Source organism: Onychostoma macrolepis, chromosome 24 (assembly GCF_012432095.1).
Source record: "Onychostoma macrolepis isolate SWU-2019 chromosome 24, ASM1243209v1, whole genome shotgun sequence".
Lineage (NCBI taxonomy): Eukaryota > Metazoa > Chordata > Actinopteri > Cypriniformes > Cyprinidae > Onychostoma > Onychostoma macrolepis.
In genome coordinates this window covers 20,209,211-20,236,934 of record NC_081178.1, presented here as the reverse complement: position 1 = coordinate 20,236,934, position 27,724 = coordinate 20,209,211, and the positions used below count along the sequence as shown (strand labels likewise).

The 27,724-nt window shown below is 37.3% G+C and overlaps 1 protein-coding gene across 5 annotated transcripts; it reads right to left on the bottom strand.

The window, feature by feature from the left end:
• Window positions 1–474: 474 nt before the first annotated feature.
• galnt11 (UDP-N-acetyl-alpha-D-galactosamine:polypeptide N-acetylgalactosaminyltransferase 11 (GalNAc-T11)) lies at window positions 475–24,616 on the bottom strand. Of its 5 annotated transcripts, none has more exons than XR_009269077.1 (13): window positions 24,381–24,597; window positions 21,831–22,121; window positions 20,521–20,644; window positions 19,320–19,486; window positions 18,517–18,642; window positions 17,983–18,223; window positions 17,188–17,305; window positions 14,070–14,222; window positions 11,458–11,673; window positions 10,504–10,608; window positions 9,461–9,577; window positions 9,168–9,306; window positions 1,960–2,097 (listed from the first exon to the last, which is right to left on the bottom strand). XR_009269077.1 is itself a non-coding variant. In XM_058765572.1 (12 exons), the coding sequence occupies exons 2-12, from the start codon at window positions 22,081–22,083 to the stop codon at window positions 1,464–1,466; spliced, it is 1,773 nt and encodes a 590-aa protein (XP_058621555.1). In that variant the 5' UTR covers window positions 22,084–22,121; window positions 24,058–24,324; the 3' UTR covers window positions 475–1,463. The 5 variants fall into 5 exon arrangements, 3 of the variants coding, with proteins under 3 accessions (XP_058621555.1, XP_058621554.1, XP_058621556.1); XR_009269076.1 differs by having other exon boundaries at window positions 9,461–9,573; XM_058765572.1 differs by lacking the exons at window positions 9,168–9,306; window positions 9,461–9,577; window positions 24,381–24,597 and adding exons at window positions 475–1,595; window positions 24,058–24,324.
• Between the last annotated feature and the right edge of the window lie 3,108 nt (window positions 24,617–27,724).

Here is a 27,724-nt window from a genome sequence, read left to right as displayed (position 1 = left end):
GTAATTCTCACCTCTGCACCGATATGGCCTTCATTCATGTCAGACTTTAATTGGTTTCCAGATTAAGGTTTTAGGACAGAGATCAAGGAACCAAGGATGCACAATTTCAGAAATGAGAAGCACCCAAACTGCAGAACTAGCAGCAGAAAAGAGTCACGGTGACTGCGCACAGTTCTTTTGCTGATAATCAGAGGTCTGGCACTGGGTTTTGTGAATTGTGGACATTGTGGATTTTAGTGAAACGAGATGTTATTTCTGTCTACTATTCACACATTCAATCAACAATGAGTTTTCACTCCATAACGTCAATTCACTTTTGATTTTAGTATTAGTAAATGTTGAAATAAGATTAAATGATTCAGAATCATTTTTCGTTATTAATTCATGTTAACTAATAGTACTGAACTAATGTTAACAAATGCAGCTTTATTGTACAATGTCACCCAAACATTGCTAACATCATCTCATGTGTACAACATTCAGATTACTCTTAAAAAAAACCCAACAATTTTTATTTATTTTTTAAAAATCAACCGGTGAATGTTTTATTTTATATCATTGCATTTGCAATTCCATGTACAAAATGACAATAAGTGCAGTTTACATTCACATAGGACTTTAAATTTTTCGTACCTTTATCCATGAAAAGACAAGTTCACTGGGAAAAAAAAAAAAAAAGACACACATTTGAAGCTTTCATAGTCAGTCCAAAATGATTTAGAGTTGAAAAATACTGTCCGTCCATCTCTTTTCCAAGCCGCTTGTTTTAATACCAACTGTAATAAAGTAGCTTACCAACGCTGATTGTTTTTTTATTAATTAGGCTGTTCTACTGAACTCACCTTATCTATATTGGAATACCAGCAATAATAAGAAATACTAACCTATTACAGAACGACCCAATACATTTGCAATTTATTAAGGTCAAGGTAAATCCAGTGATCATGAAATCAAATAAAATCAAATAAAATCAGATGATGAAATTCAAAATTACAGGCTTACGTTAACTTGATTGAAAAAAAGACAAATACAATTAAAGTAATGCAAAGAAATGGTGCATTCATAATTAAAAATGTTAAACTTAAAATCTAGCAGACTATGATTATATTTATTAACATCTAACATCTGTAATACATTGAAAATAGTTTTTCTGTGCAAATCGTTTACATTTCAAGATCAAATTAAAATTATTAAAACTTACAAATACTTGAATAAACATGATTTTTAAAATACTCTCTAAAAATAGTTGTTTCTGAGTAAAGAATATGGGTCAAGAAAGCTTCAGACCAAAGCTGAAACTGAAAGTTGAGCTCCTTCTCGCTGTAGGCCCTCACAACATCCTGTCACAGCGGTCTGGACTGGCAAGGGTCTGTGTTCCGTTTCTGAGCTGATGACACTGCGGCGGTGCAGTTCAATCCCCAGCCAGAGGGGGGCTATAGCTGTTCCTCACACTTCCAGCATCCTCAACCCTCTAACTGCCACTGCTGGGACCGGGAATCATCACAGATCGCCATGGTAACATATCCTTTGATGCTGAGAGGGTCAGCGACAGCCAAACACTGGCCCACTGACACCTGGTATAGCCAGTTATTTTTCTGAGAGTACAAAAAAAACAAACAAACAAAAAAAACAACATTTATTATTTTGTTCGTTTAATTACACATGGCATATGAAGCAGAGCACATAATGGGGCCTAATACAATAAGCATGAAGTGTACATTACAGTTTTGATCACTTAAAAAATCTGACTATATATTGTTACTTTTTTTTTTTTAGCATACCATGCATGTATTTTTATAGCCTTCAATTTGCATATTACTAAAAACAAATTTGGCTTTGTTTTAAAAAAAATAAAAATTAATTTTTAAAGATTACTTGGTAATCAAAATAGCTGGTAGTTGCAGCCTTAGTGTACAGGAGATTCATGAGGTAAAAGACGGTAATGGGAAGATTTCTCACCCCCATTGTCCACTGCTGAGATCCACCTGAGCCGTGACACTTCATGAGGCGCGGCGGGTCAGAAGAACGAATCTCAGACATGTCCAAACACAGCAGCCCGGCTAGAATTAACTCATGCTCCTCATCATAGGCCCATTCCTGCACAACACACAAACATATAGATCAAAATTACAAAACACCCTTTAGATATAAATGATTAATTTCAACCGGTTTCTTTTCAGACTTATCAAACTTGTTCAACAGTACAATTTAGGGCTGTAAAACGTTTAATCACATTCAAAATAAAAGTTTGTTTACATAATATGTGTGTGTGTACCGTGTATATTTATTATATATATATATTTATTATATATATATATATATATATATATATATATATATATATATATATATATATATATATATAAAATAAATAAATAAATAAATACACACACATGCATGTATATATTTAAGAAATATATTAAATATTTAATTTATATTAAATATATTTATATATAATTTATATGAATATAAATATATATACACATGCATGCAAATACATGTAAATATTTTCTAAATATATGCTGTATGTGTCTCTATATGTATGTGTGTGTTTATATACATAATAAATATACACAGTACACACATTATGTAAACAAAAACTTATTTTGGATGCGATTAATCATTTGACAGCACTAGTTTACATAATTTGTGTGTGTACTATGTATACTTATGTATATATAAATACACGTATATATTTAAAAACATATTTGTGTGTGTGTGTATATATATATATATATATATATATATATATATATATATATATATATATATATATTTACATTTAGCAGACGATATTATATATATATATATATATATATATATATATATATATACACATACACACACACACATACATACATAATTAATAAAAACAAATATTTTATATATAAATATAATATTTTTCCTTAATTTATACATGTGTGTGCATTTATATATACACATAATAAATATACACAGCACACACACATACAGTGTGTAAACAAACTTTTAATTTGAAAGCGATTAATTGTGATTAATTGTTTTGCAGCCCTAACTATATCAGTGTAACTATGGCATATAACAACAATCAACGTTTTTTTTTAGCTGAGAAAAAAACATTTTAAACAACAGCAACAATAGACACCATTCCACATCATTAAAAGTGTGAGGTGTGTAAGGTTTTTTTGGGGTTATTTTTTGCCCAACGGTCCATGGGCCAAGCCAGAATTTGGTACCACCTAAGGTGGCAAAATCTCTTTGGTACCAGTTTGTTTGTAGAGTCCATATAAGTACTTTGAAACATGGTAACCATTTCAAATGAGTAGCTTTACTAATCTTTTGGGACAATCATTACTTTTGCCATTATCGTCCTACAGTATCTGCACAGCAGGTTTGTATGAAGTCTATTGTAAGAGGTAGCCATACATGCTATATGTTGATTTTTTTTCAGGACAGTCAGGCCTATCCACATCTGCCATAATTTGACATGATATTTGTTGTATACATTTTATATTAGCCTTCACATTAAAGAAAACTATTTTTTGCATCTATTAAATTGTTATATTTGTATATCCATCTCAAAAGATATTGATGTTGGGGGGATATCTTTTCAGATAAGGATAGACAAGACTGTCTGTAATCTGGTGATATCAGAACCATGATGGTGGGACAATCCATGACCTAGCAATTTGAAAAAATATGTATGAACTGTATATGAAATACTATATTATGCAACAACAACGACTGGTGCTAGTTACAAAACCAGATTACTCCACCATACTTTATACGTTATACAGATAAGCCACTAGCATCTTCTGAAAAGGTGAGTCCTGCTGTTTATTTTGATATGTGTTATCCTTGGAGGCTAAAAGCACTTCGCGACTTATTCAGCTATGACTCAGCTGTGTGAAAATGAGTGAAGAAATGTCTGATGATTGCAACTTTGTTTAATTTGATGCATTTTCAAATCAAGATTACTCCAACCATCTTTGTTCTACAAGCAAGGTACTAGCATCATTGTGAAGCAGAAGGTCCACTCTGCATGGTTTTCATGTGATTTCAAAACCAGATTACTTCACAATACTTTGTTGCACAGACTAGCACATAGCATCACTGGAAACGGCTAGTCCTGATGCTATTTTTAGCACCACATATTCAAATGTACCTTGTTCTTGATATACCGGTATTTCTGTTATTTTCAGAGCAATGTGCATCACAGAATAGAGAAGTATGGCTGAACAAAGTGCAAGTGTTACACAGCCAGAGTGTTTAATACACTGTTCGGTTGATGACTCTGACCTTTTGGTACCTACGAATATAGATTCATGGAACACACTACTCAGAGCAGCTAAAATAACTACAGCCCCATCCTTGATCTTGCTAAAGACCTACCTGAAGGTAGCATACCATCAGTATTGTATCACAGGAAATGTCGTAGCATCTTCACTATGAAGAAACTGCTTGACAGCATCCTTGCAAAAGAAAGTTCTGCAGAAAGATCTCTCACAGAAGACTTAAGAAAATCCACTAGACAAGGTCCATCGGCATCAAGGGTGTATGAGGCCAAATGTATATTTTGTGTCAAATGTATCAAGTATTTGAAAGGTCAAAGGACAAATGAGAGCCTGACAAAATGCAGCGAGTTGAGAGCAGATGATACAATCAGGAGAGCGGCTGTCAGGAAAGGTGACAACAGAATGCTAGCCATAGTCAGCCATGAACTAGTAGCAGCTGAAGGTCATCATCACAGATTCTGCTACAGGGTGTACACAAAGGATCCAAATACAGACATAGACAAAGGTGAAATTAACTTGGACCAAGCAGAAATGTCATTATGAAGCAGCAGAAACAATGGCGCTCTATAAAGTTTTTGCATACATTAGGGAAGGACTGATTGAACATCCTACAGTGGTACCATTCACAGACCTGACCTCTAAACTGGTGACAGAAATGGCTGAATGTGGTGTAACACAAGTGGCACCTTCTACAAAGAAACACCTACGTCGAAAGCTTGAAGCTGAATTTGGTGAATCTTTACACATCATACCAAATGACAAAGGAAAGATGTTGGTATACCCTGACAATTTGACAATGGATGAACTTGTAAAGGTTTGCCAGAAACTAAAATATGAACTGAAGGAGCACAAATCAAGCATTAGCGAAGACATCATATCACAAGTGGCACTGAAGTTCAGAGATGATATTCGGAACCAAGATATTACTCAAACATGACCACCATATGCATCAGATCTTGAGATGATGAACAGCACTCCTACATCTCTAGTGGAGTTTCTTCAGACACTCCTAACAGGTTCATCCAAAGTAGGTAATAACCCATCCCAGAGGGTGCAAAGGCTCACAGCTTCATTCAGCCAAGACCTAGTTTATGCTGTTACTTGCGGCAAAGTCAAGCCTACGAAACACATTGTGTTGCCCTTTGCTGTCAAGTCACTCACTGGAAATGTGGAACTGATAAAGATACTGAACAGACTCGGGACATTGTGTTTCATATTCTCAGGTAGAAGAAATTGACACATTCCTTTGCCTTCAGAAGCAAGCAGCAAGTGCAGATGCCATCCCACTACCACAAAACATCAAGCCTGGTCTGTTCACAACATTGGCGTGGGACAATATAGACAGACTAGAGGAGACAATCAGTGGTGAAGGGACATCACATAGAGTGAATAGAATTGCTGTGCAAACAAAGCCTATTGCTGATCATCCTGCTGAGACCAGAGCTTTGCCTTGCATCCCCAATACCAAGAAGAGAAGCATTAGGCCCTTTCGCACCGCAGGAACCTTTTCATAGTACCCGAACTAATTGTGGAACTACCCACTTTTTGGCGTGTTCGCACCACAGGAACTAGGAACTGTTTTAGTTCCCGGAACTCCGTTTGGAGGAACTAATTAGCTCCTACTTCAGAGTAGGGTCTAAAACAGTTCCAAAGGAACTATCGTGAAGTAAGTGTACGCTGATTGGCTAAACGCGTACGAAAACGCCCTCACCCGCCATGATTTAAAACACTGTGTAAACACATACTGTATAAACATTGCATCAACATTTATAAATGGCATTTACCTGAAGACTTCGTCTACGCCGTTTTTTTTGTGGTTCTATCCTCAATGAAATGTAGCACTGCCAGTTGTCGTTGGAGTTTCTTAGTCCTCCTTTCCGATCTTTCAATCACTTGACGTATACGTCGACATTCCATGTCCATTATTGTGAACCCCACAAGACACATCAAAAACACAGCTCCGATCACAGCGTCCTCCATCCTCCTGTTGTTAACATCGTTCTTCTTTATTTTTGTTGTTGAACGCCGTGCACAAATGACGTCGCTGTCGACCGGCTTACATCACTTCTTAGTACCCACTGTCGGTGCGAATGCAACTCTTTAAATGGTACTGGGAAATAGTTTGCGCAAAATGGTCCCAGTACTTTAGTACTGTACTTTTAGTTCTGGAACTAAAGCGGTGCGAAAGGGGCTATTGAAGCAGTAGAGATGGTACTTCCCATTTACAATGCAGGACAGCGTGCCAATCCTCCTGTTATACAGACGGTTGACACTGATCATGCCTCCTTTCTGCATGATGCAGCAGACAGAAACCACATGTGGCTAATGGCTCGTCTTTCCAACAAAGATGTCTGCAGCTGGACTGGGTTCAACATCCTCACCCACAACAATACAAGTGTACAAGAAGATAGTATAGGCTATTTGCCCACAATCAATGCTCCTGCTACACAGTTATCAACAGTACATGAGGTACTCCACCAGTCGTTAAGCATCATGAAGTCTCTGCAGCTCAACAACATTGTTGTTTTTGACCAGGCATTATATGCCAAAGCTGCAGAAATTACCTGGAAACACCAGGAGCTATTCAAGAACATCATCCTTAGAATGAGGGTCTTCCATACCACCTTTAATTTCATGGCAACAATTGGAAAACGGTTTGCAGATGCTGGTCTAAGAGACCTTTGTGTAGAGGCAGGAGTGATAGCTGATGGCTCAATCTCAGGGGTTATTGATGGTCAGAGGTATAATTGAGCAGTAAGGCTCCACAAGCTGCTATATGAGGCTTTCCTGAGACTAGCATGGAAAGGTTTTCATCCATGGTTGGAACAGAATCATCAGGAAGATCTTATTCACTTGGAAGCAACTCTGCAAGCAGTCGAAAACCTACGTGAAGAAATATCTCAGAAAAGATTTGAGGGAACCCTCGAGCAAGATTCATGTCAACGCATTCTGACACGATTCAATGAGTTCCTCAGCTACCTTAGAGAAAACAATGGTCCCCTGTCTGCCTTCTGGATGTCTTATGTGGACATGGTTAATATTTTGCTTAGTCTTATTCGAGCATCAAGAGAGGGAAAGTGGATGATGCATCTTGCAGCAATTAGAGGAACCATTCCATGGTGTTTGGCTTATGATAAGCTAAACTATGCCAGATATCTGACATACTACTATGCTCAAATGTCTCGCCTGCAGGTGGATCATCCTGGTGTTCATGCACACTTTATAGAGGGTGGTTTTTCTGTCCAGCTAGGCAGGAACAATCCCTTTGGAAAGATTCCGGTAGACCAGACAATTGAGGAGACTGTAAACAAGGACACCCAGACTGCCGGTGGAACCAAGGGTTTCAGCCTAAAAACTGGAGCAGTCACCAGATACTATCTCACTTCAGAAAACAGAAGTCAGTATCTGAGGCAACTCAGGAACATGACAGGGAATGAGTCTACAGAGTTTTTCAGTCATCAAGATTTACAGAAGCCCAAGATAGAGAAGGATATGGCAGATGTAATTGCCTTTGTAGAACTTATGGAGAGAAGCTGGGTAAACCCTCTAGGTCCAGATTAGTCTGATATCATTAGTCTTTCCACAGGAATGGCTGTGTCACCAGACATAGCCAGTGATCTGTTGCAATCTCACCAGACTGGAGTGCAGGCATATCAGACGTTCAGAAGTGAACGTTTAGAGAAAGAGTCACCTGCAACCAAGTTCCATGACAAAATGAGAAAACAGAATCTGAAGACATTCTCAAGCATCAAGACAAGTGCTGGTGTAAAGCAAGCACAGAAGAAAGGAGTGGTCTTGAAAGCTGACAGAAATCTCTTTGGGCATATGATCATTGCTTCGCAAAGTAGAGAACTTCACATTAAAGATGTCCTGGCTCATCCACTTGGTCCGTTATCTTGGGCACTCTCAAATCCAGATGGCTAATTGCGGAAAACTAATAAGGCTGCTCTTGCAAGAGAGTTAGAAAAATCAGCATCATCAGTTGAAGATATTGGAGAACACTCTGCATGCATCATTGATGGAATGAGCCTTGTTCAGAAACTAAAAGGTGATGGCAAGACTTTTGGAGATTGCTGGTTCTGTGCTGAACCTAGCGTTGCATGAAGGAAAAAACAGTAAGCGGATAGAAACAGTAAGCAGATAGATGTGGTGTTTGATGTGAACTGGAAAACATCAATCAAGAATGCTGAGAGATACAATCGTGGTTCAGCAAGTAGCCCTCAATGGAAGAACATTGCCCACTACACAATGTAGTGCAGTGGAGAAAGCAGTTAAGTAATACAGACAGTAAAACAGCCTTGATAACATTCATCGTGGACCAGTGGAAGCTAGCAGAGAACGCTTCAGGACAAGCAGCTATTTGCAACCTGTGGAGAGAGATGCTATTGTCTGACCAAAAAAGACTGGAATGTTGTTGAAGAGCTGAAATCTTCCCACGAGGAGGCAGATACCCGTATGCTCCTACATTCAAATCATGCTAGCCAGAATGGCTATCAAACCACAGTTATTGTGAATGAGGATACGGATGTCATGATCCTTTGTCTTGGATGCTGTAAGAAGATAAACTGCCCCCTTTATCAGAAATCTGGCACTCGGAATCGAACAAGGTACATCAACATCAGCAACCTTGCTCAGCTCCTTGGAGATGACCTATGTGATGCTCTTATAGGGGTACATGCCTTTACGGGTTGTGATAGCGTAAGTGCTTTTGCAGGACGAGGAAAACTTACCGCTCGCAAACTTGTGAAAGGAAACAGGACATTCCAAGAGTCCTTCAAATCCCTGGGAACATCCTGGGATGTATCAGAGGAATTATACAGCAACATGGAATCATTTGTCTGCAGGATGTATGCACCATCGTCTAGTGTATGTGATGTCAATGATCTACGTTACCTGCTATTCTGTATCAAAAGGGGTGAAGTGGAGTCCAGCCTACTTCCCCCTTGCAGGGACTGCTTAAAGCTGCATATACAGCGTGCCAATTACCAGGCAGCTGTCTGGAGGCACTGTCTGGAAGGACAGCCAGACATACCTGAACCAAAAGGACATGGATGGACAACTGATGACAAAGGTATGCTTATAATAAATACAATAATTACATTTTCTAATAATAAAATAGTATAAATATGTATAGGTAATTTCTAGACATTTGGACACCTCACTGAAATGGATGAGAAATATCTTACACTTATTTGTACAGGTATGCTGATGTTAGACTGGATGCGGGGACACCCAGCCCCAATGGCTGTTCTGGAGCTTATGGCAAGTGTTCACGGACCTGCAAGCTTCCCAACTGTTCCTGTCTTGCCAACAAATTAAAGTGTACAGAAATGTGCAAGCTACAAACCTGCAGCAATCAGAGGGAGGAGGAGGAGGAGGATACTGATGTCATGAAACTAGTTGAATATGATGATGACGAATAAACAGAAACAGTTTGCAATGACCAAATAAGTTCATGAACAAGGTATAATTATGTTGTTTTTCTTTGTATGACATGTTCTGTTCAAATAAAGTTACAAGATATTTTCATTCTTTGGCTCAACGGTTAGTGTCATTGAAGGCTGATTTCTGTGACAAAGCTACTACTAACAAAAGGTTATCATGTTGTAATATCATCTAGAGATATGAAAAAAAAAAAAAAAAATCAAACTAGAATTTGCCACCTTGGGTGGTACCAATTAGTGAAAAATGTGGCCTGGGCCAAGGCTCACCAAGACTGCATTTATTTAATCAAAAACACAGCAAAATTTAATATTGTGAAAGATTTACTCCTAATTTAAATATGAACTAAATATATTTAAAAATGTAATTTATTCCTGTGATGGCAGAGCAGAATTACTTCAGTCTTCAGTGACATGATCGTCCAGAAATCATCTGAATATCCTGCATTCATGTTCTAAATCATTTCTTATTACCAATGTTGAAAACAGTTGTGCAGCTTAATATTTTTGTGGATTTTTTCCCCTCTGATGAATAGAAAGTTTAAAAGAAAAAAAAAAATTGAAATGTAAATGTTTTGAAACCATAAATGCTTATGTTACTTTGATCAATTTAATGTGTCCTTGCTGAATAAAAGTAATAATGGCCCCAAACTTTTGAATAGCGGTTTGTTTCAAGCATTACTAAAATAAGAAATAACCAGAGCTGCAAAAAGAAGCAAATTATCAGCAAAATTAATTTGATAGCTGCCTATAATTATCAGAGAATGACAGCAGTTTGATGAACTGACCTGCTCAGGGTCCTGTGGGTCACAGTCTCTCACCACCACAGCACCTCCCTTCTGACTGGGACGCCCCTGTGCCACCAGACACTTGTCAGCCAGCAGATTACGCAGCTGAAAGAGAAGACACAGACAAATTATTTTTGGAAAAGCCCATTTAAAGACCCCCAACGAATATTTTGGGGGAACGCATTACTGCAATCCATTTATATTTATCGACAAGTGTGCAAAAAAAAGTAGTGCTCTTTTGAATTTGAAATAATTTGATAAATAAATGACTCATTTCTATATAAATAAGTTTTAAAAGTCATCTCAGATTTGAAAATGTTGACTGGAGTATGAAAATTGGTTGATTGAAAGAACGGACCGAAAATACAAAGGATTTGTGACATGATCTGAAAAGAGAGAATATAACGTACCAAATCAGTTACAATGTGACCAGGAACATGTATAAGTTAAGTAAATTTGGTCTATGTTAATTTCAAGTTGAATTTAAATTGATATAAAATCCTGTTATTTGGTTGCTTTCATAGATCAACACTTACCAGTCCATTAATTACAGTACATAATGATAACTAACAAACTTTAGGCTTCGAAAAATACAAAACCAGATGATATTCTAAATAATCTCTTGCATGACACTAATGTAGTGCGAAAATTATGCAAACCATCAGTGGACTTTATGAATAGTCTGACCAGTTACTGTTCAAGAGCTTCTCTACTGCCCTCTGCTGTTTAAACAGACAGCTGTCAGTTCATTTCATACAGCTCTGTATTCAATTCTTTCACTTAGAATACAGTCATGGAAAGATTAAAATGACTCCCAAAAAAAAGAGAGAGGGAGCGTTTGTATGCTGTGAGAGTCAAACCTAGAAAACAACAGCCAAATATATTCATGCAGTCCTTTATTGACCAACAGAGCTACAGGGTACGGGAAATACACGGGTCAATGTGAGGTCTTACCCGACCCCGCTGCAAGACTTTGGGTCTCTTCAAACCCTTGTTGATAAAGACAGGCTGCTGGGGCTTGTGTGGGGAGGAGACCTGCATTTCAGGATAGATATTGTCCAGGTACCATTTGAAGGAATGACACTGCAACCGCTTCCGAATAGCGGTCCGCTCACTGATGTCACCATAGTCACGGTTCCTCAGCTCCGGGCGCAAGGCAAAGTACTGCTCCTGATGTACACACACACACATATATATGCAATAGAAAATATTTAATAATTACATTTACTGAAAAAACTTATGCAAGACATACAGTCTCAAAAGTGAACAGGTGCTTTTACATTGACTGTCACAGTCAATTCTATACTCAAGCAAGTATTAAATGAATCGTTAACCCAAAAATGAGAATTTGATGATTTAAGAATCACTGCTAAGCAAGTGATGGAATACTAAATTTCTCCAAATCTGTTTTGGCACAATCTTGAATGGCCTGAGGGGGGAGTGCATTTTCAGGAAATTTTAATTTGTGGGTGAACATTAGAGATGTACTGAGAAAGTAACTGTATTGTAAATCCACAAACAAACTGAGGCATTTCATTGCCACATAACTTCATATCAGTGACAACTGCTTTTAAATACAAGAGAGAACAGTAAACCCCCTTTTAAGTTAAGGTGTAAATAATGTTAGAAAGCCATTATGTACCTAGTTTTAATAACACTGCACTTCAGATCAGTGTCCAAAAGTCCAAAACAAAGTTCCTAAATAAGCTTGGGTGAAAATGAGATGAATCCCAGCTGTTGGCCTCAGACTGGAATATAAAAACACACAATCTTTCATTGCAGTTCTCTCATGAACCACCAGGGGTTCGCAAATACCAGTCTCTCTTTCCATCACATGAACTGCCCCTGCCAATGCACACAGGAACTAAGAGGCAATGCATCACCTCTGCAAACTGCAGCTGAGCTGATCACCAATTGTAAACCAACACCAACAGGGGAAATAGTTGGCATATATGCTCGCTCGGAACGGACACTTTCATTCACGTGCATGATGGGATTTTCAGGGAACTGCATTATGCACTACTGACCAAAACTCCTATCCAAAAACTAGTCAGCCACCCACCTAGACAGCATTTTTAGGCATCATTGGTGTGATCCCAATGTCAAGCCTGTTCCAACAGCTAGGCGGCACAATTTTGCTTAAGATACTAATTTAGGCATCATGTACAGCAAGTATAGCAATTCTATAATACACTGCAATGAAATTAGTGAAAAACTGACATGGTGTAACTGTTGAGAACTCAAGTGTTACATAATGTGTTCTTGAAATGATGTCAGAGTTATTCATAATGAAGTGCCCATCAACTAAAAACGACATGCAAACAGCGTTACGAAAAATAAAAACTCTCACATTAGCTGGAAAATAATTCAACGCTATTTACACATCACTAAAGCAAAAAAAGACTAACAGAATAAGACTAAACAAATATTGCTGAGAAAGTAGCTGACACTTAAGCAGGATCTTGAGAATAACCGGTTGGAGCAGAGCATTAATGTGTCTGACACAGGTAATTACATTCTCCTTTAACTGGGTCAATTATCACTTAGATGAGGATCCAATTATGATGAGCCTTTGAAGTTCTGCGGGATGGATGCAGCTGTAAAATTCAAACACGCATGAAGAATTTCACACATATCCATCATGAACCACGCTGCACGTGTTGCCAACAGCACTGAACAACTAGCAGCACTACAGATGTCAATGTCCAACCCAGCAAAAAAATAAATCAATTTATTGAGTGACCTTAAAGAATCGGGGTCAGGGTGGACATGTTGATTTTTTTTTGTAAAGCAAAACACCATGTAATACCTGCTCTCATCTGTCTTCACAATGAAAGGTCAAACTTTGTACTCTAAAAGAGAATATGAGTGAAAACCACATCACACACACTTTCTGACTTTGTAAATGGTTACAGAGAAACACTGGGCATCATACACTGACTGAGGATCTTTCAAAATGTAACAAACTCCTGCAGAAACATGCACCTCATTACTAGGAGACACATGACAAATGAAAACAATGCTTTCTTAAATCATCTCAAAATATCAAACATGTTTGATACCCTCTGACTGCATGAAATCAAAGTATAAAACTAGAAAATAAAAGTCTGTGTGCATCATGCACTGTGATTTTCTATGAAATGAGTCAATTCCGACTGCACAAAATTTGCAGAGTCACTCTGACTTTCAGCAATTCATGTTCAAGTACTCCAGACCACAAATTGGGGCATAACAAATACTTTTTTTTTTTAAAATAAACTGTCAAACCTCAATCAGAGACCTGGCTCAAAAAAATTATATTAAACTACAATATTGACAAGAAAAGACTTGTAATTATCACTCTTGAATCCCTCATTCAGCGGTCAAATATTTCTGAAAAATATCCATTTATTCAGGCAATGCTGTAAAACAGGCTGCTCTTTCTGGAAACTAACCCATTACATACTGGTGCTACAATCAAGTTTCTCATATTACAATGCAATCTCTCTGATAGAACAGTTAAAGTATTATTTGCAACATGTATAGCATTTTATTATTTATTTGAGTATTATGCTATTGATCTCCACCTTATAGTCATCCATCCAGACATGGGCCAAACGCAGAGAATTGTGGGCCATTGTATCCTGACCTCCGGGTGACCCATAGGGCCGGCGCTTGCGGAAGATGTGCCCTACCCTGGAGCAGGGAACGATCAGTAACTGGCCTCCACACATCCAAATCTGATGGAAAAAAATATTTTAAAACAAGTGAGTATATTTTTAGTCACCAAGATTAAATAAAAATGCCTAAACCAAGGGTTCCCAAACCTTTTTGTCAGCCAAACCCTTAAACAAAATGTTTACTTGAAGTACCCCCTGAGAAGAATTTTATAGTTCTCTAATATCGGTTAACGGCCAAATGAGATGCAAGTAAACAAAATATCTAATGCTTTTGTTGTGTGATTAGATAGATAGACAGACAAACAGACACTCTTGCAATTTGAAATGTGATGAGACATTTTTATATTAAATTAAATTTTGTATTTCTACTGCAAATTTAAAAAAAATCACTTTACTGCTAATGGAAATACTTACTTTTATGGTGTTCACACTTGGGTTTACTCTTTACAAGAACCAACGAGAACTACAAGTTACAATACAAATATTTACACATGTAATTTCCAAATGCATGTTAAATTCAAAGACTTTTTTTATGCCCCTAAGGCATGCTTCGGGATTTTCCTTATTTTTATATTTTAGGCATCCATCAATTAGTGATGAAAAAAAATTGCCACGCTGGTGGAAACAACACAAGACCGTGCTATCATGACTGTCAAGAGCGGCTCGATGGTGTTTAGTATCCCACAGCAGCAGCATGTCGTCAGTGCAGCTGAAGAGTTCTGTGTTGAAATGCACGCAATAGGCTAAAGCTTGCTGCAAAGCCCCAGCGAAAGTAATTACCATGAATGTGTCAGGGGGAAATAGTAAGGAGATATTGGAGTTATTTACTAATAAACTAGTGTTTTCTGAGTCCGTTTCGCAAGGATGAAGTTGCCGATCCTGACTCGCTGTCTCCTCATTAGACGTGCCTTTAGATAGAAGTGCATCTTTACAGATTATGATTATAATGAAAGTTTTTGTTTTCGATTTGATTTATTTCGTTAAGTAGTAATTTAAAGCTTTCTATATATTTATCATGTCTGTGAGGCATGTATTCGCTGAGTTTCGGGTTCATTTTTGTGAAGCGCTCCTGTTCAAGACCGAGACGGCAGAAAGCGCATCATGTTTGTTTTCTTTATTTTATAAAAGCACAACGTTTTGTTAATATTGTGAGTGCACACAAATAAAAGTAGACCCTTTACAGTTCCGAATGATGTATTATTCTTACCTTTATGAGCAAAAATGACAGCGTATTTGAAGTTGTTTCCATTGAAAAAAATGCAAGTGATTGCGCTGGTGCCTCCATGTCCTGCAAAGCACGCTTTAGCTTCCACTCTCCGCACAAACGATTGGATATAGCGCACATTTATCTAGATTTAACGTTTAAACATTGCTATATGCTTGAACTGTTTTAGTATATCTATAGATTTTATTTTAGGTAAGTTGTGATGATTTGAGAAGGACTATGATTAGCTCCCTGTCTGCCGCTTGGTCGTTACTTTAAAAAAGAAAAAAATTATATTTAACGAAGAAAAAATGCTCCAAACTTTTTTCTAAATTAACTTAAAAAAATGAAATACAATCACTTTGCCGTTACATACAAAACTGAACTATTTTAATAGCTGAAACAGTAGTATTAGCCGTTTTGGGAGAAGGAAAAAAATTAAAAAAAAATTAAAAAGACAGGCTTGCGCTGAGCTCGGGCCGATAATTCTGATAAGCTGTCAGACACAGGCCGGGCTAGGGCCTGAGTGTCTCGGGCCAGGGCCTAAATTTGAGGTCCGTGCAGGGCTCTAAACAGAGCCGAAATTGGAAAACACGCTATTATAAACCTGCAGGTGTGTAAATGAACACTCTGAAACATGCAACAGACTAGGGCTGTGCAATTAATTGAAATTCAGTTTTGATTTCGGCCTCCAACGATTATGAAAAAATGGAAATTACAGTAATCGAGATGAAACGATTATTGCACCCCATTCCGCCCCCTTTCCAGCAGTGCGCTTTCACTCCTCCATAAAAGCCCAATTTCATGTGCAAATCAGTCAAATCATGTAACGAGACACTTGCAAAATGAGACGTGCTTGATTTATTAAAGTTGATTAGATTTATTCATGTTTTTAAAAGTGTGAAAGAAAACTTGCGCTGTTCCTCGGGAGGATTTCTGTGGATACACTCAGAGACGGAACAGAACACGGACATGTAAAATCATCTTTTAGCGCCTAAACAGTCAAATACATGCAAAAATGTGTCAAAATGCGGCGCCTAGTGATTATTCTCGTAAACCCTTGCTGGATATGTAATAAATGAACAAAGAGTTGAGAATGAAAATACTTGTGTAACAGTAAATTGGATCCGTGCGCCTCTTAAAGTGACAGCAGCTATATTCCTGCTGCGACTGTGTGCTTTATATTAATCAAACAACAAAAGACAAATTCAAAATCACTCACTGCTCTTGACTGAAGGACTTTTGTAGCTTTAATAAGAAACAAAGGAAGTTTAATTCTTACAGTGAAGACTATGCTGTTTTATTTTACATTAGGTTATTTAATTTCTCTAGTAGGCTGTTAACTGAATACTTTAGACTTGCATTAAAAAAAAAAATTTAAGCACAGTTTGTTTCATTTGTATGTTTTTTTTAATTCTATTGTATTCCTTTGCTTTATTACTGGCAGTTTAATTATTTTCAATAATTTTGAGGACCTTTTTTGTTTTATTTTTTACTAATATTAGTTACTCTAGTATTCTGCTGTGTTATTGAGAATAGTGTTGCATTTCGCTGGTCTCTAAAATGTAGATGTCATAGCAACCTTATTTATAGAAAATATATATTTGATATATATCACTACCTTAAATAAATCTTTCATATAAAGTTTTGGTCATACGATTACAATATTGCCCAAAATAATCGTGATTATGATTTTTGACATAATTGAGCAGCCCTACAACAGACTGCAATTCCATCCTGAACCCTCATGGTTTTGTAAACCCCATCTGAGGGAAAAAATAAATAACCAAACAATGCATCTTAAAAGTATTAAAAGTGTACCCGAAAAGAGATCTCCAAATTCTCTCCACCCCAGATGTCCATGCCACGGTCATACTGACCAAGCTCATAAAAATAATTCCTGTCCATGGCGAACAGCCCCCCTGCCATCGTGGGAGATCTGCAGAGAAACATGACTGAAGTCATACCAGCAAAAGTATGAACAAACCAAACTGAATTTCTTTCACATGACTCTAATGAGGCAGGTATAAAGTGTGCCTATACATAAATATCTTTCTAAAACAATTATTTTTTTTCTTTTTGTAAAATTAAAGTTTTGATTTAATATTTCCATTACTAAATATGTCCCATACTTTAATTTGACTTCATTATTCTAAAATCTGAAAAATAGTAATAAAAAAGAACAACCAGATGTGTCCAAACATTTCAATGTAATTGAAAGGGGCCAAATGGCAGACAACTCTGTGGTTCAAATTCTGTGCCAAGAATCCATCTGGGAGAATTGATTCCAAACAGGACAGTCTATGACTCCAGGGTTAAAGTGTTGGCCCTCATCCCCATCCATGAAAGCAGCTTCAGGGACAGGATGTGCAGCGGTGGGCAGGGCACAGTATTACATAGGGGTATGCATTGTGACCAAAATCTTACATCCCATTTTGAGTTATTTTGTCACAAAAAGATATTGTAATGTTACAAATAAATAAAACAAATATTTTATTTATTTGATACTTAATGGACTCGAAGCTAATTATTTTAAAATGTGCTTTCAAAATAGCAAATTTCACAGAAAGGCAAGAAGTTTACATCCCAGCATTATGTAAGAAACACTGGTAATACCTGATGGCTCCATCGGGGCTGTTGAGTTCAGACATGGGCACAGGATCCCATTTAAAGTGCAAGCCCCAGTTGAATCCCCCCCGCACGATAGGAGAGGGGGTATATACTAGTGTGTCTGCGCTGATGATGTCGATGACTGGACAAACCACGGTTTTTCTGTTCTCTTTGATGGGTGTGAGCAGAGGCTGGAGCCATGCCTCATTCACCTCACAGTGACTGTCCAGAAACACCAACACCTCACCTGAAAGAATAAATGGAGATGAAGACAGCCTTACTGAAGGATATAGTAATAACAACAACAACAATAACAACTGCTCAATTCATATGAATTACTTTTGATGTCTTTATGAACTTTTTAAAGTGTCAGAATATAAGTTGCATGGACTGTTAATCGAGACACAGAAATCTCTCAGGTTTCATTCAAATATCTTTGTTTGTTTTGAAGATGAACAAAGGTTTTGTCAGTTTGTAAATCAGTTTTATCAGGTCTTTTTCCTCCCCATTTTTGGGTGAACTGTCCCTTTAAGGTCAGACCTGTAGTGTGAGATGCCCCAATCATCCTTCCACGGATCAGCCCCTCCCTCTTCTCATTACGAACTAGCTTCACTTTCTTCTGCAGGTGCTGCTGTATGTAAGAATCCAAGTCTTCCTTCAGATCATCTGCCAGACAAACAAAGTAACATCTGATGAGTCAAACATCCAGCAATCCTTTCGGCTTACTTCATTTCTAACCCTTCTTTCACACAGTGGCTAACATTTTACAGGCAATGGTTAAATCTAGGGAATCTGAAAGCTAAAAGTCTTTTGGATAACAACTCTTAAGACAAACAAGAATTTGACAGGTGCTTTAAACATAGTTTAACATGTTTAAAATATTTTCTGACCAAATGATTAAGTGCACATACACACAGACCTAATATCTGGGTCATATGACATTTTGTGATTGGTTATATTTAGTGCATTCAAATGGTGATATATTAAACACTTTTAATCAGACTTTTCTCTTCAGTGCTTTGTGCAGTAAAATTCTTTACTTGGACAGTTAATTGAGTGTTGACCTAATTCTACATTATATTTCATCCTCTCACAGACTTGCTCTGAATTTAAATCCATTTCCCCCCTAAATATATTAAAAATGTTTGCTAAAACATGCTAAATGAGTGTTATTTGAGTCACTTGTGTGAGGAGATCATGAGTGCCAGTTGAGTCTTGGCAGTGAGGTAGCTCACTAAGGTTTAGGACAGATCCAACTTGTCAATCATTATCACGTCTTGCTTCAGTGAACCAAAACAAGAGAAGAGACGACTGGAGATGTTGAGAGATGTAAAGTAGCTTGCCCAGTTCACTGTGGTCGTCCACCAGTATGATCTCATGGAGCAGGTAGTTTGGTGTTCGATCCAGCACGCTGTGAACCGTTCTAAGGAGGGCAGAGAACGCCTCATTGTAGAAGCAGATCACTATGCTGGCTGTGGGCAAGGCCACGGGATAGAGCCGGTCTCTGCACCTGTTGAGAACAGTGTTCATGTGATGATTTACAGCAGTATCACACGACCCTTCATACCCATGTTTTACACAAAATCATGTGCACCTTGACCTCATAACATGCTAATTTCTCTAGGTCATAAACAATGGTTTACCTGAAAATGAAAATTATGTTTTATTATAATTACTCACCATACTACAATTATTTACTCACCATCATTACAAACCTATATGCTTTTTTCTGTGAAAGACAAAGGGATAATTTCTAAAGTATCTTTACATGGCTCTTTTGCATACAATCACAGAGCATAGTAAATTCATCTGACAAGCTCCATATAAAACAATTAACTGAAAAGTGTTCACTCAGCTGACATTTCAGAGCTTTAGTGGAAAGCAATAATTTTAGTGCTATAATGGCTTGTTTTATATATTATATATATACACACATACATACAGTACATATAAGTTATGTCAAATGATTAATCGCATCCAAAATAAGTTTTTGTTTACATAATATGTGTGTGTGGTGTATATATTTATTATGTATATATAAACAAACACATGCATGTATATATTTCAGAAAAACAGGTTATGTTTATATATTAAATATAGACGTAAATATTTTCAAAATATATACTGTATGAATGTGTATTTAAATATACATAAACCGAACACACACATATATTATACTTATATATTAAACTTATTTTGGATGCAATTAATTGTTTGACAGCACTAATATATATATATATATATATATATATATATATATATATATATATATATATATATATATATATATATATATATATATATATATATATATATACATATATATATATACATATACATATACACACACTTTTTATATATACACTTTTTAGAACAACTGGAGGGTAAGTAAATAAGAATAAATAAGGAAAACAAATAAGAGTAAATAATTGACAGCTTGCTGGAAGGGAGGGATTATTGTCCTGTCCTCATGCCAGGGCACACATCATTAGAGAGGGGGAGGGAAAGGGTCACATGAATTTTTAAATGTTCAGATGTTCGTACTTGTCATTCCTGGTGTCTGGGACGTCTCTGTGGTAGCCAAGCCGGTTACTGATGAGAACATTGAAGGCATGCTTATGATAGCCCATATCTCGTACCTCTTGGTCCTGCTTGTTAAAAATCATTCCTAAAATCCAAAATCAGAACACTCATAAAACACTGACTTATTACTCTGTGGCTGCTTGTTAAAAGAAAGCTGCTTTTTCAGAGGATTTGGTGGAGCCCACAGTGTAGGACAGATGGCCTAGTAAAAAGTATTTTAAACTGGTGGGTTGATTCAGCTTCACGACATAATATAGGTAGTAAGTGTGTTGTCATGGCAACAAAAGTGGTTCCAAAACCTGCCTCGCTGCCTGCAAAACTCATATTACAGTGAATAGCCAATTGTAGTCAAGTCTATTTCTCATCCCTGTTATGAAAACTTTTCAAGCCATTCCATCTTTTATAAGCAGCCAAACAGACTTTTCTAATTACCTGTGACAAACTGTCAAAACACAATTTATTCTAAAAAGCACATGGTGAGACGTCAGCATGACACCGGTAGAGCTCATTACTGTAAATGAGCAGTATTGGCTCTTTTTCTCACTTGCTGACAGTAATGCTGGAATATTTAGACCAGTGCTTCATAACTGGTGGGTTGCAACCAAAAAAATAAAAAATCAACCAACCAAATAAACATCATTAAAGATAAGAAACACTTTCCACATCATCTGCTGTTGATGTCAAAGGCTAGGCTAAGCAGCCAAACACACTCCACAATATTTTGGCGCAAATTCATATTGTGGTAGAAGCTAACCAAAATTATACAGATGCCAACATGGACAGGATGCAGGGCATACCCTCATTCTTAAAAACCAGCAACAGAAGTAAAATATTATTCATATTTCATTAAATACATGTTAATTTGCAGCAGAACCCATCCCCAATTATTAATTTTTTTTCTGATTTGATGTTTGTTTTATTTATTTTTTGCCATAAGCATTTTTTATTAAGTTTGCACTGCAGATAAAAAAGATGAAACTGCATTCTGTAAAGATTCAGAATAAAAATGATGTAGTCTTTTATTTTTAAAAATAATAGTTCAAGTGAAAAGTAGATAAACATTGTACCAATCACATTTCTGTGGTTATTTTTTGGCTGTTAAAAGCATAAAAGCATTATCAACAACAACAATACTACTGCATTGAGTCGCTCCTTGATACCCAATATAAAATATGGATCAGATCAGCAGACCTCTAATATGTCTATTAAAAAAAAGCACAAATTTCAAATGAAAACATATACATTGATTGACGGCTGGAATGTTCACTAACCCAGCTCTGGAGAAAGGTCCGGCTTGAAAGGCTCCATTGCATGTCCTTTGCGGACTTGACTGCCATCTCTGCGAAGGATTGCTGGGACACGGGTGAAACGAGGCTGAAAGCGGTGCTGCCCCTGGACGGGCACATTTTTGAAGGACAAATGGCTTTCCTGGCTGAGGTTGAAATACAGGAAGAGTAGAATTGACCAGGTCACAGAGGTGAAGAGGCAACCATAGCAAAAGTAGCGCAGAGTGACGCTGCCCATGGTAACGCTAGCATCCTTGGCTGGCCATTATCAGGCCCCTGAAAGACAACAATGACAGTTAAGAAATTAAGTAAGAGTTAAACATGATGTGAAATCCTTTGTGGATATCAGATGGTTTGGATAGATATGGTGGTAAAAATGTACTGTACATCGTTGTGGTAAGTTATATTTGTGCAGCTATTAACTGGCAGGACTGACTAATGTTATTTAGTCTACTATTCAAATGTTTGGGTTCAATAAGATTTTTCAACATTTCAAGTCTCTTTCTCACCAAGGCTGCATTTCTTTGATCAAAAATACAGTAAAAAGTGAAAAAATGTTTTAACATGACCATTAAAATATGCTGCTTTGGTGATACCGCGATACCTATTTTTCAGTATTCATTGATTAGACAGAGTAGACAGTTCAAAGGAACAGAAAATCTAAATCTTTTTTAACATTACTGTCACTTTTGATCAATTTAAAACATACTGGTTGAATAAAAGTATTAATTCCTTAAAAAAAAAAAAAATTACAGACCCCAAATTTCTGAACAGTACATGTAGAAACATGAAGTATCAAGCCTGGTGTGTGTATAGCTATTTTGCTTAGACTTCCAACATAAGACTGTCTAACCCACAGCCAGAACTATACTTGTTTTAAAAGTCAGTTTAATGGTTTTGAGTGTGTAAATACAGAGTTTTATGATGTGAAGCTGAAGATTTATGATTAATAAAACTCTTTGATTTTCCACCATCAAGTTTCAAGTAAAAAGAGAGAATCAAATGACATTTCTTCTGTAAAACATTCGGTATTAAGCATTACCACATGGTTATTCACTTTATAAATCATCCAGTGTCATATTTAGATATCCCATTAGCAAGAGGCACAAATCAGACTCCCATTTAAATACATACATAAACCATATACACTGATGCCCTTAGTAACTAAACAAGGGGAAAAAAATGTTGAGACAAAGCTGCATTGTTATTGTTATTATTTTGGTAAAGAAAATTGTTATATAGGATATGTAGGCCTATGAGAAACAGAGGACTGACCTCAGCATTTCAAAAGCATTAGTCAATCATTAACATGCACTTTGCACAACATTTTAAACCGTAACACATCGGACAACAAATCTGAGTAAAAATAAATCAATTTATAGTTTAGCCTCATTGTATTGCATCACATGAATGGCAAAGACACGTGTCATTGAGACATCCAGCAGCCTCTGTAACATGAGAACCCATCCGAAAACTGAAACCAGTGAAGGCAATTATATGGAATTACAGCAAAGCTCTTGTGAATGTTTAATTTATGCTTGGGTCCTGAAAGCCAACACACCAGATTAAATAATGAATAATCTTGCTGTGTCATTCACCTGACATCACATAAATGCAAGGATTGCAGTATTTGTAATAATTTTCTTCAGCTAGTCTAATTTAACTAATGACAGACCAATATGTTACCAGTTGATGGCCATTTATAGATTATCATCATCTGATAAAAAAGCACACTTAAGTGAATGTTATCTGATTTAGGATAGAACCAGATATTACCATAAGAGTTGTAGTCCACAATCTGGCAAAATGTATAGTTCACATTTTTGTGAGCAAGTAAATATTGTGTATAATTTGTTTTCCAACCATATGCACGGTTTAATAATCTTTCCAAAACAGGACTGAGCCAGGTCTAAAAACTAATCAGCTCGGAAGTGATTAATTAAGCTCAAGTCATGTGACGTTTTTAGGGCATTTCGTTGGTGTATTTACTGAAGACATGCGTTTGCTTGGATATGAACTATCCAGAACTGTTCTGTTCTTATACGAACAAGTTATGACAGAAAGAAATCAAACAATCCACCCACAACATTTTCTTTAAACTACAAACACGCAAAAGCGAATAGTGAGCTTTGTCTCAAACTAGTGCGCTGCCTACTGTATACAGACAACATCACAGACTGTCTCAACAAACTAGTCAGCTAACGTTACCTACCTAGACAGCATTTCTGGATCATCAGATGACCTTTATCACTCAACATTCGTCAAAGAATCATGGATTGTGTCTCAAAACCTAACGAGTTTTCTAAATAGCACCGATGGTGTCCCAAAATCACTGCTGATTCGTAAAGCTCCTCAGACGCCCAAACATGATGTCTATGTAGGCGGCTCACTAGGACGCAGGCATTATGAGATACGAGCTAACTCGTTAGCTGCACAGAATAAACAATAATTGCTATACTGTAACCCGGCACTGGTCTAAACCTCTCTAAAATGTTTAACCTCTGGTAATAATGTCAGTGTGGTACAGTGACTCACTCGCTGATGAAGAGGTCTATCACAGCTCCATTGCTCTCCTGCGCCCAGTCAGTGTTGCTGTCCGTTACTCGCTGGTGATGAGTCGCGGTGCGGCTGCGCCTGACTGACTCTGTTGCCGCCTGCTGGCCGAGCTTCAAAATGGCACCACCTGCACAACTGACTGCTGGGCTTTCTCCACACTGAACAAACTACTATCAGATGACTCCGCCATCATCTAGATCAGTGGTTTTCAAACCTGTCCTGGAGGACCCCCAGGCCTGCATTAATCAGACACACCCGATTTATTTCTTCCAGTCTTTACTAATGAGCTGAATTATAGCTATAAAACAACTACAACAACTATAGGAATATAAACAAATTACTTTACCCAATACTGTACTGTTTTCTACAACTATGGGGTTTATTATACTACAATACACTACCGTTTACTATAGTAAAAACTAAAGTATACTGCAGTATTTATTACAGTTTATCAGTTGCTGTATGCTGTAGCATTCATTGACAAAGTGTTGTAAATACTATAATATATACAGTATAGTAAACTTTACTATAGTATGGTTCAAAAACAGTATAGTATTTACTATAAATAGTATTTTTTTTTCATGTGGATGAGGGAGACCTACAAAATGTGCAGGGCTAAGGGCCCAAGAGTTCAGTATGACCTACATAATGGTCACGGAGTGGCCTTGTCTAGCATGAATATGTTTAGGTTTAAGAAAGCTCCATGGAGGATGCCTCAGTGGGAAGACGGTATGACATGTTATTCGGCAGGTCATTCACACCGCTAACATTTGCTGTGAACATGGTGTCTTCCATCAAGTATAAAACTGGAGAACCCACCCACCTGGAATATCACTTGGCCCACCCTTCATTTCATTTCTGGAGCCGGGCCTGCTTTGTGAGAAGGTAAATTAGCTCACTGAAACACATCCTGTGGTAAAGTATTAAACATTAGACAAAATCTCTTCCCTTCAGGCACAAAAGTGTACTGCCCACTAAAGTACAATGTGGATGGCAGGTACTACGCAAAGCCAGCATTCTCCTGTTTGTGATGCTGTGTGGGTATTATTCAGAAGCTCAAACCTGGTCTGTCACAAAGTGAGATCTTCATCAAAGACCAAAAAGGGCCAATTTGAATTTGAAATTGAATTCTAATTTAAAAAGATGTAAAGTATACTTAAGCATAATTGACGATCAAATTTTACTGTGTTTTGCCACTTAGAGACCAGGATGCATTTAATAGCGTGGCAGATGGTGGTTGTGTGATTAAATACATTTTCTTGTATAAATAGCATCTTTGCCCTTTCTGTCAGCTAGTGAGTTTGGGTTTTCTGTTTGTTCGTCGTCCTTTTAGAATATGAATGCTCCCCTATCAGTACTGGCCTGGAACTGGGCCTGAATAGGCCTAGAGGCTTCTGCAAAAGTAATTTCTGTCACTTCAGGTTGTTCTTGTATTTCTTTTTCTTTTTTTTGTGCACAAATGTACACAAATATTCAGAAATGTCAAAATGACATAAAAAAAAGTTTGCTTCACACAAAAACATATACCATGTTAACTTAGCATAATTTTTTAAGTCAACGAGTTTTGAATTTTGAGTTAGCTGTACTAAGATTTACAAAGCACATTTAGCCTAATGCATATGTTTAATTGACTACACATGCATTGCGCAAAATGCTTATGGCTGGGTGACTAACATTTTCATGTTACCTCCAGGGTATTATTATAATTTCTACACCTATCATTTTTGCACAACAAAAGGTTGAAAAGGATATCATTAAATTAAATGTAATTATTAACCTTTAAATGCTTGAATGTTTCATCAATCATTAGGCTATTACATATTCGGGTCTTTAGCGACTCGGACCAATATATCCAGCACAGATATATTTCTACCCCGAGCTCAGTAGAAATCCTACCTAGACCAGACTGAAAGGGCATATCTGTGCTCTGGTACCATGGGGGAACCCCAGAGAGAACTATAAGGAAACCTTTTCTTCAGGGTGAAACACAATGGCTTTTGTGTGCTTCTGTGTCCTCATTTCATTAAGAGAAAGGTCATGAACACAATTCAGTGTTCAGGCACGATTTGGCTCATGCAAAGGATGATTATGCTTTGTCAGTTCCACTGTATGGGATGTTTCAATTTTTCAATGTTTCAATTTTTCACCCTACCATGAATAATTGTAAAGACCACTGCCCTTCAAAACTTCGAAATGAGAGGGTATTGTCTCAGAAGAACAAGTCAGCCAACGTACTCACCACCCCTTACATACCCCAGGGCTCTTACACAACAATTAGGAGACATCACTTACAGCTCAAGACCATCCTGCTGACAGTGTATAAGTTACAACTCAACCACCTGCTGAACCTTTTAGACCATGGGGTTCCCAACTCTGGCCCTCGAGGTCCACTTTCCTGCAAACACACCTGAACAAGCTAATCAAGGTCTTCAGGATTACTAGAAAGTTACTTGCAGGCGAGTTTGATCAAGGTCGGAGCTAAACTCTGTAGGAAAGTGGACTTCAAGGGCCAGAGTTGAGAACCTCTGCTTTAGACAATATCATGAACCACAAATCATTGTTTTGTAAAGGCGGAGGAGGATATGGAGAGCTTCTTTATCCATTTTGAAAGCATCGGCAGAATGTGAGGATGGCAAACATATGCTGAATGAATGAACAACAACCTAGTGGTAATAATCTGGTAACAATCTACGAACAATATACAGTGGGGCAAAAAAGTATTTAGTCAGCCACCAATTGTGCAAGTTCTCCCACTTAAAAAGATGAGAGAGGCCTGTAATTTTCATCATAGGTATACCTCAACTATGAGAGACAAAATGAGAAAAAAAAATTCAGAAAATCACATTGTAGGATTTTTAAAGAATTAATTGGTAAATTCCTCAGTAAAATAAGTATTTGGTCACCTACAAACAAGCAAGATTTCTGGCTCTCACAGACCTGTAACTTCTTCTTTAAGAGGCTCCTCTGTCCTCCACTCGTTACCTGTATTAATGGCATCTGTTTTAACTCGTTATCAGTATAAAAGACATCTGTCCACAACCTCAAACAGTCCAACTCCAAACTCCACCATGGCCAAGACCAAAGAGCTGTCAAAGGACACCAGAAACAAAATTGTAGACCTGCACCAGGCTGGGAAGACTGAATCTGCAATAGGTAAGCAGCTTGGTGTGAAGAAATCAACTGTGGGAGCAATTATTAGAAAATGGAAGACATACAAGACCACTGATAATCTCCCTCGATCTGGGGCTCCACGCAAGATCTCACCCGTGGGGTCAAAATGATCACAAGAACTGTGAGCAAAAATCCCAGAATCACACGGGGAC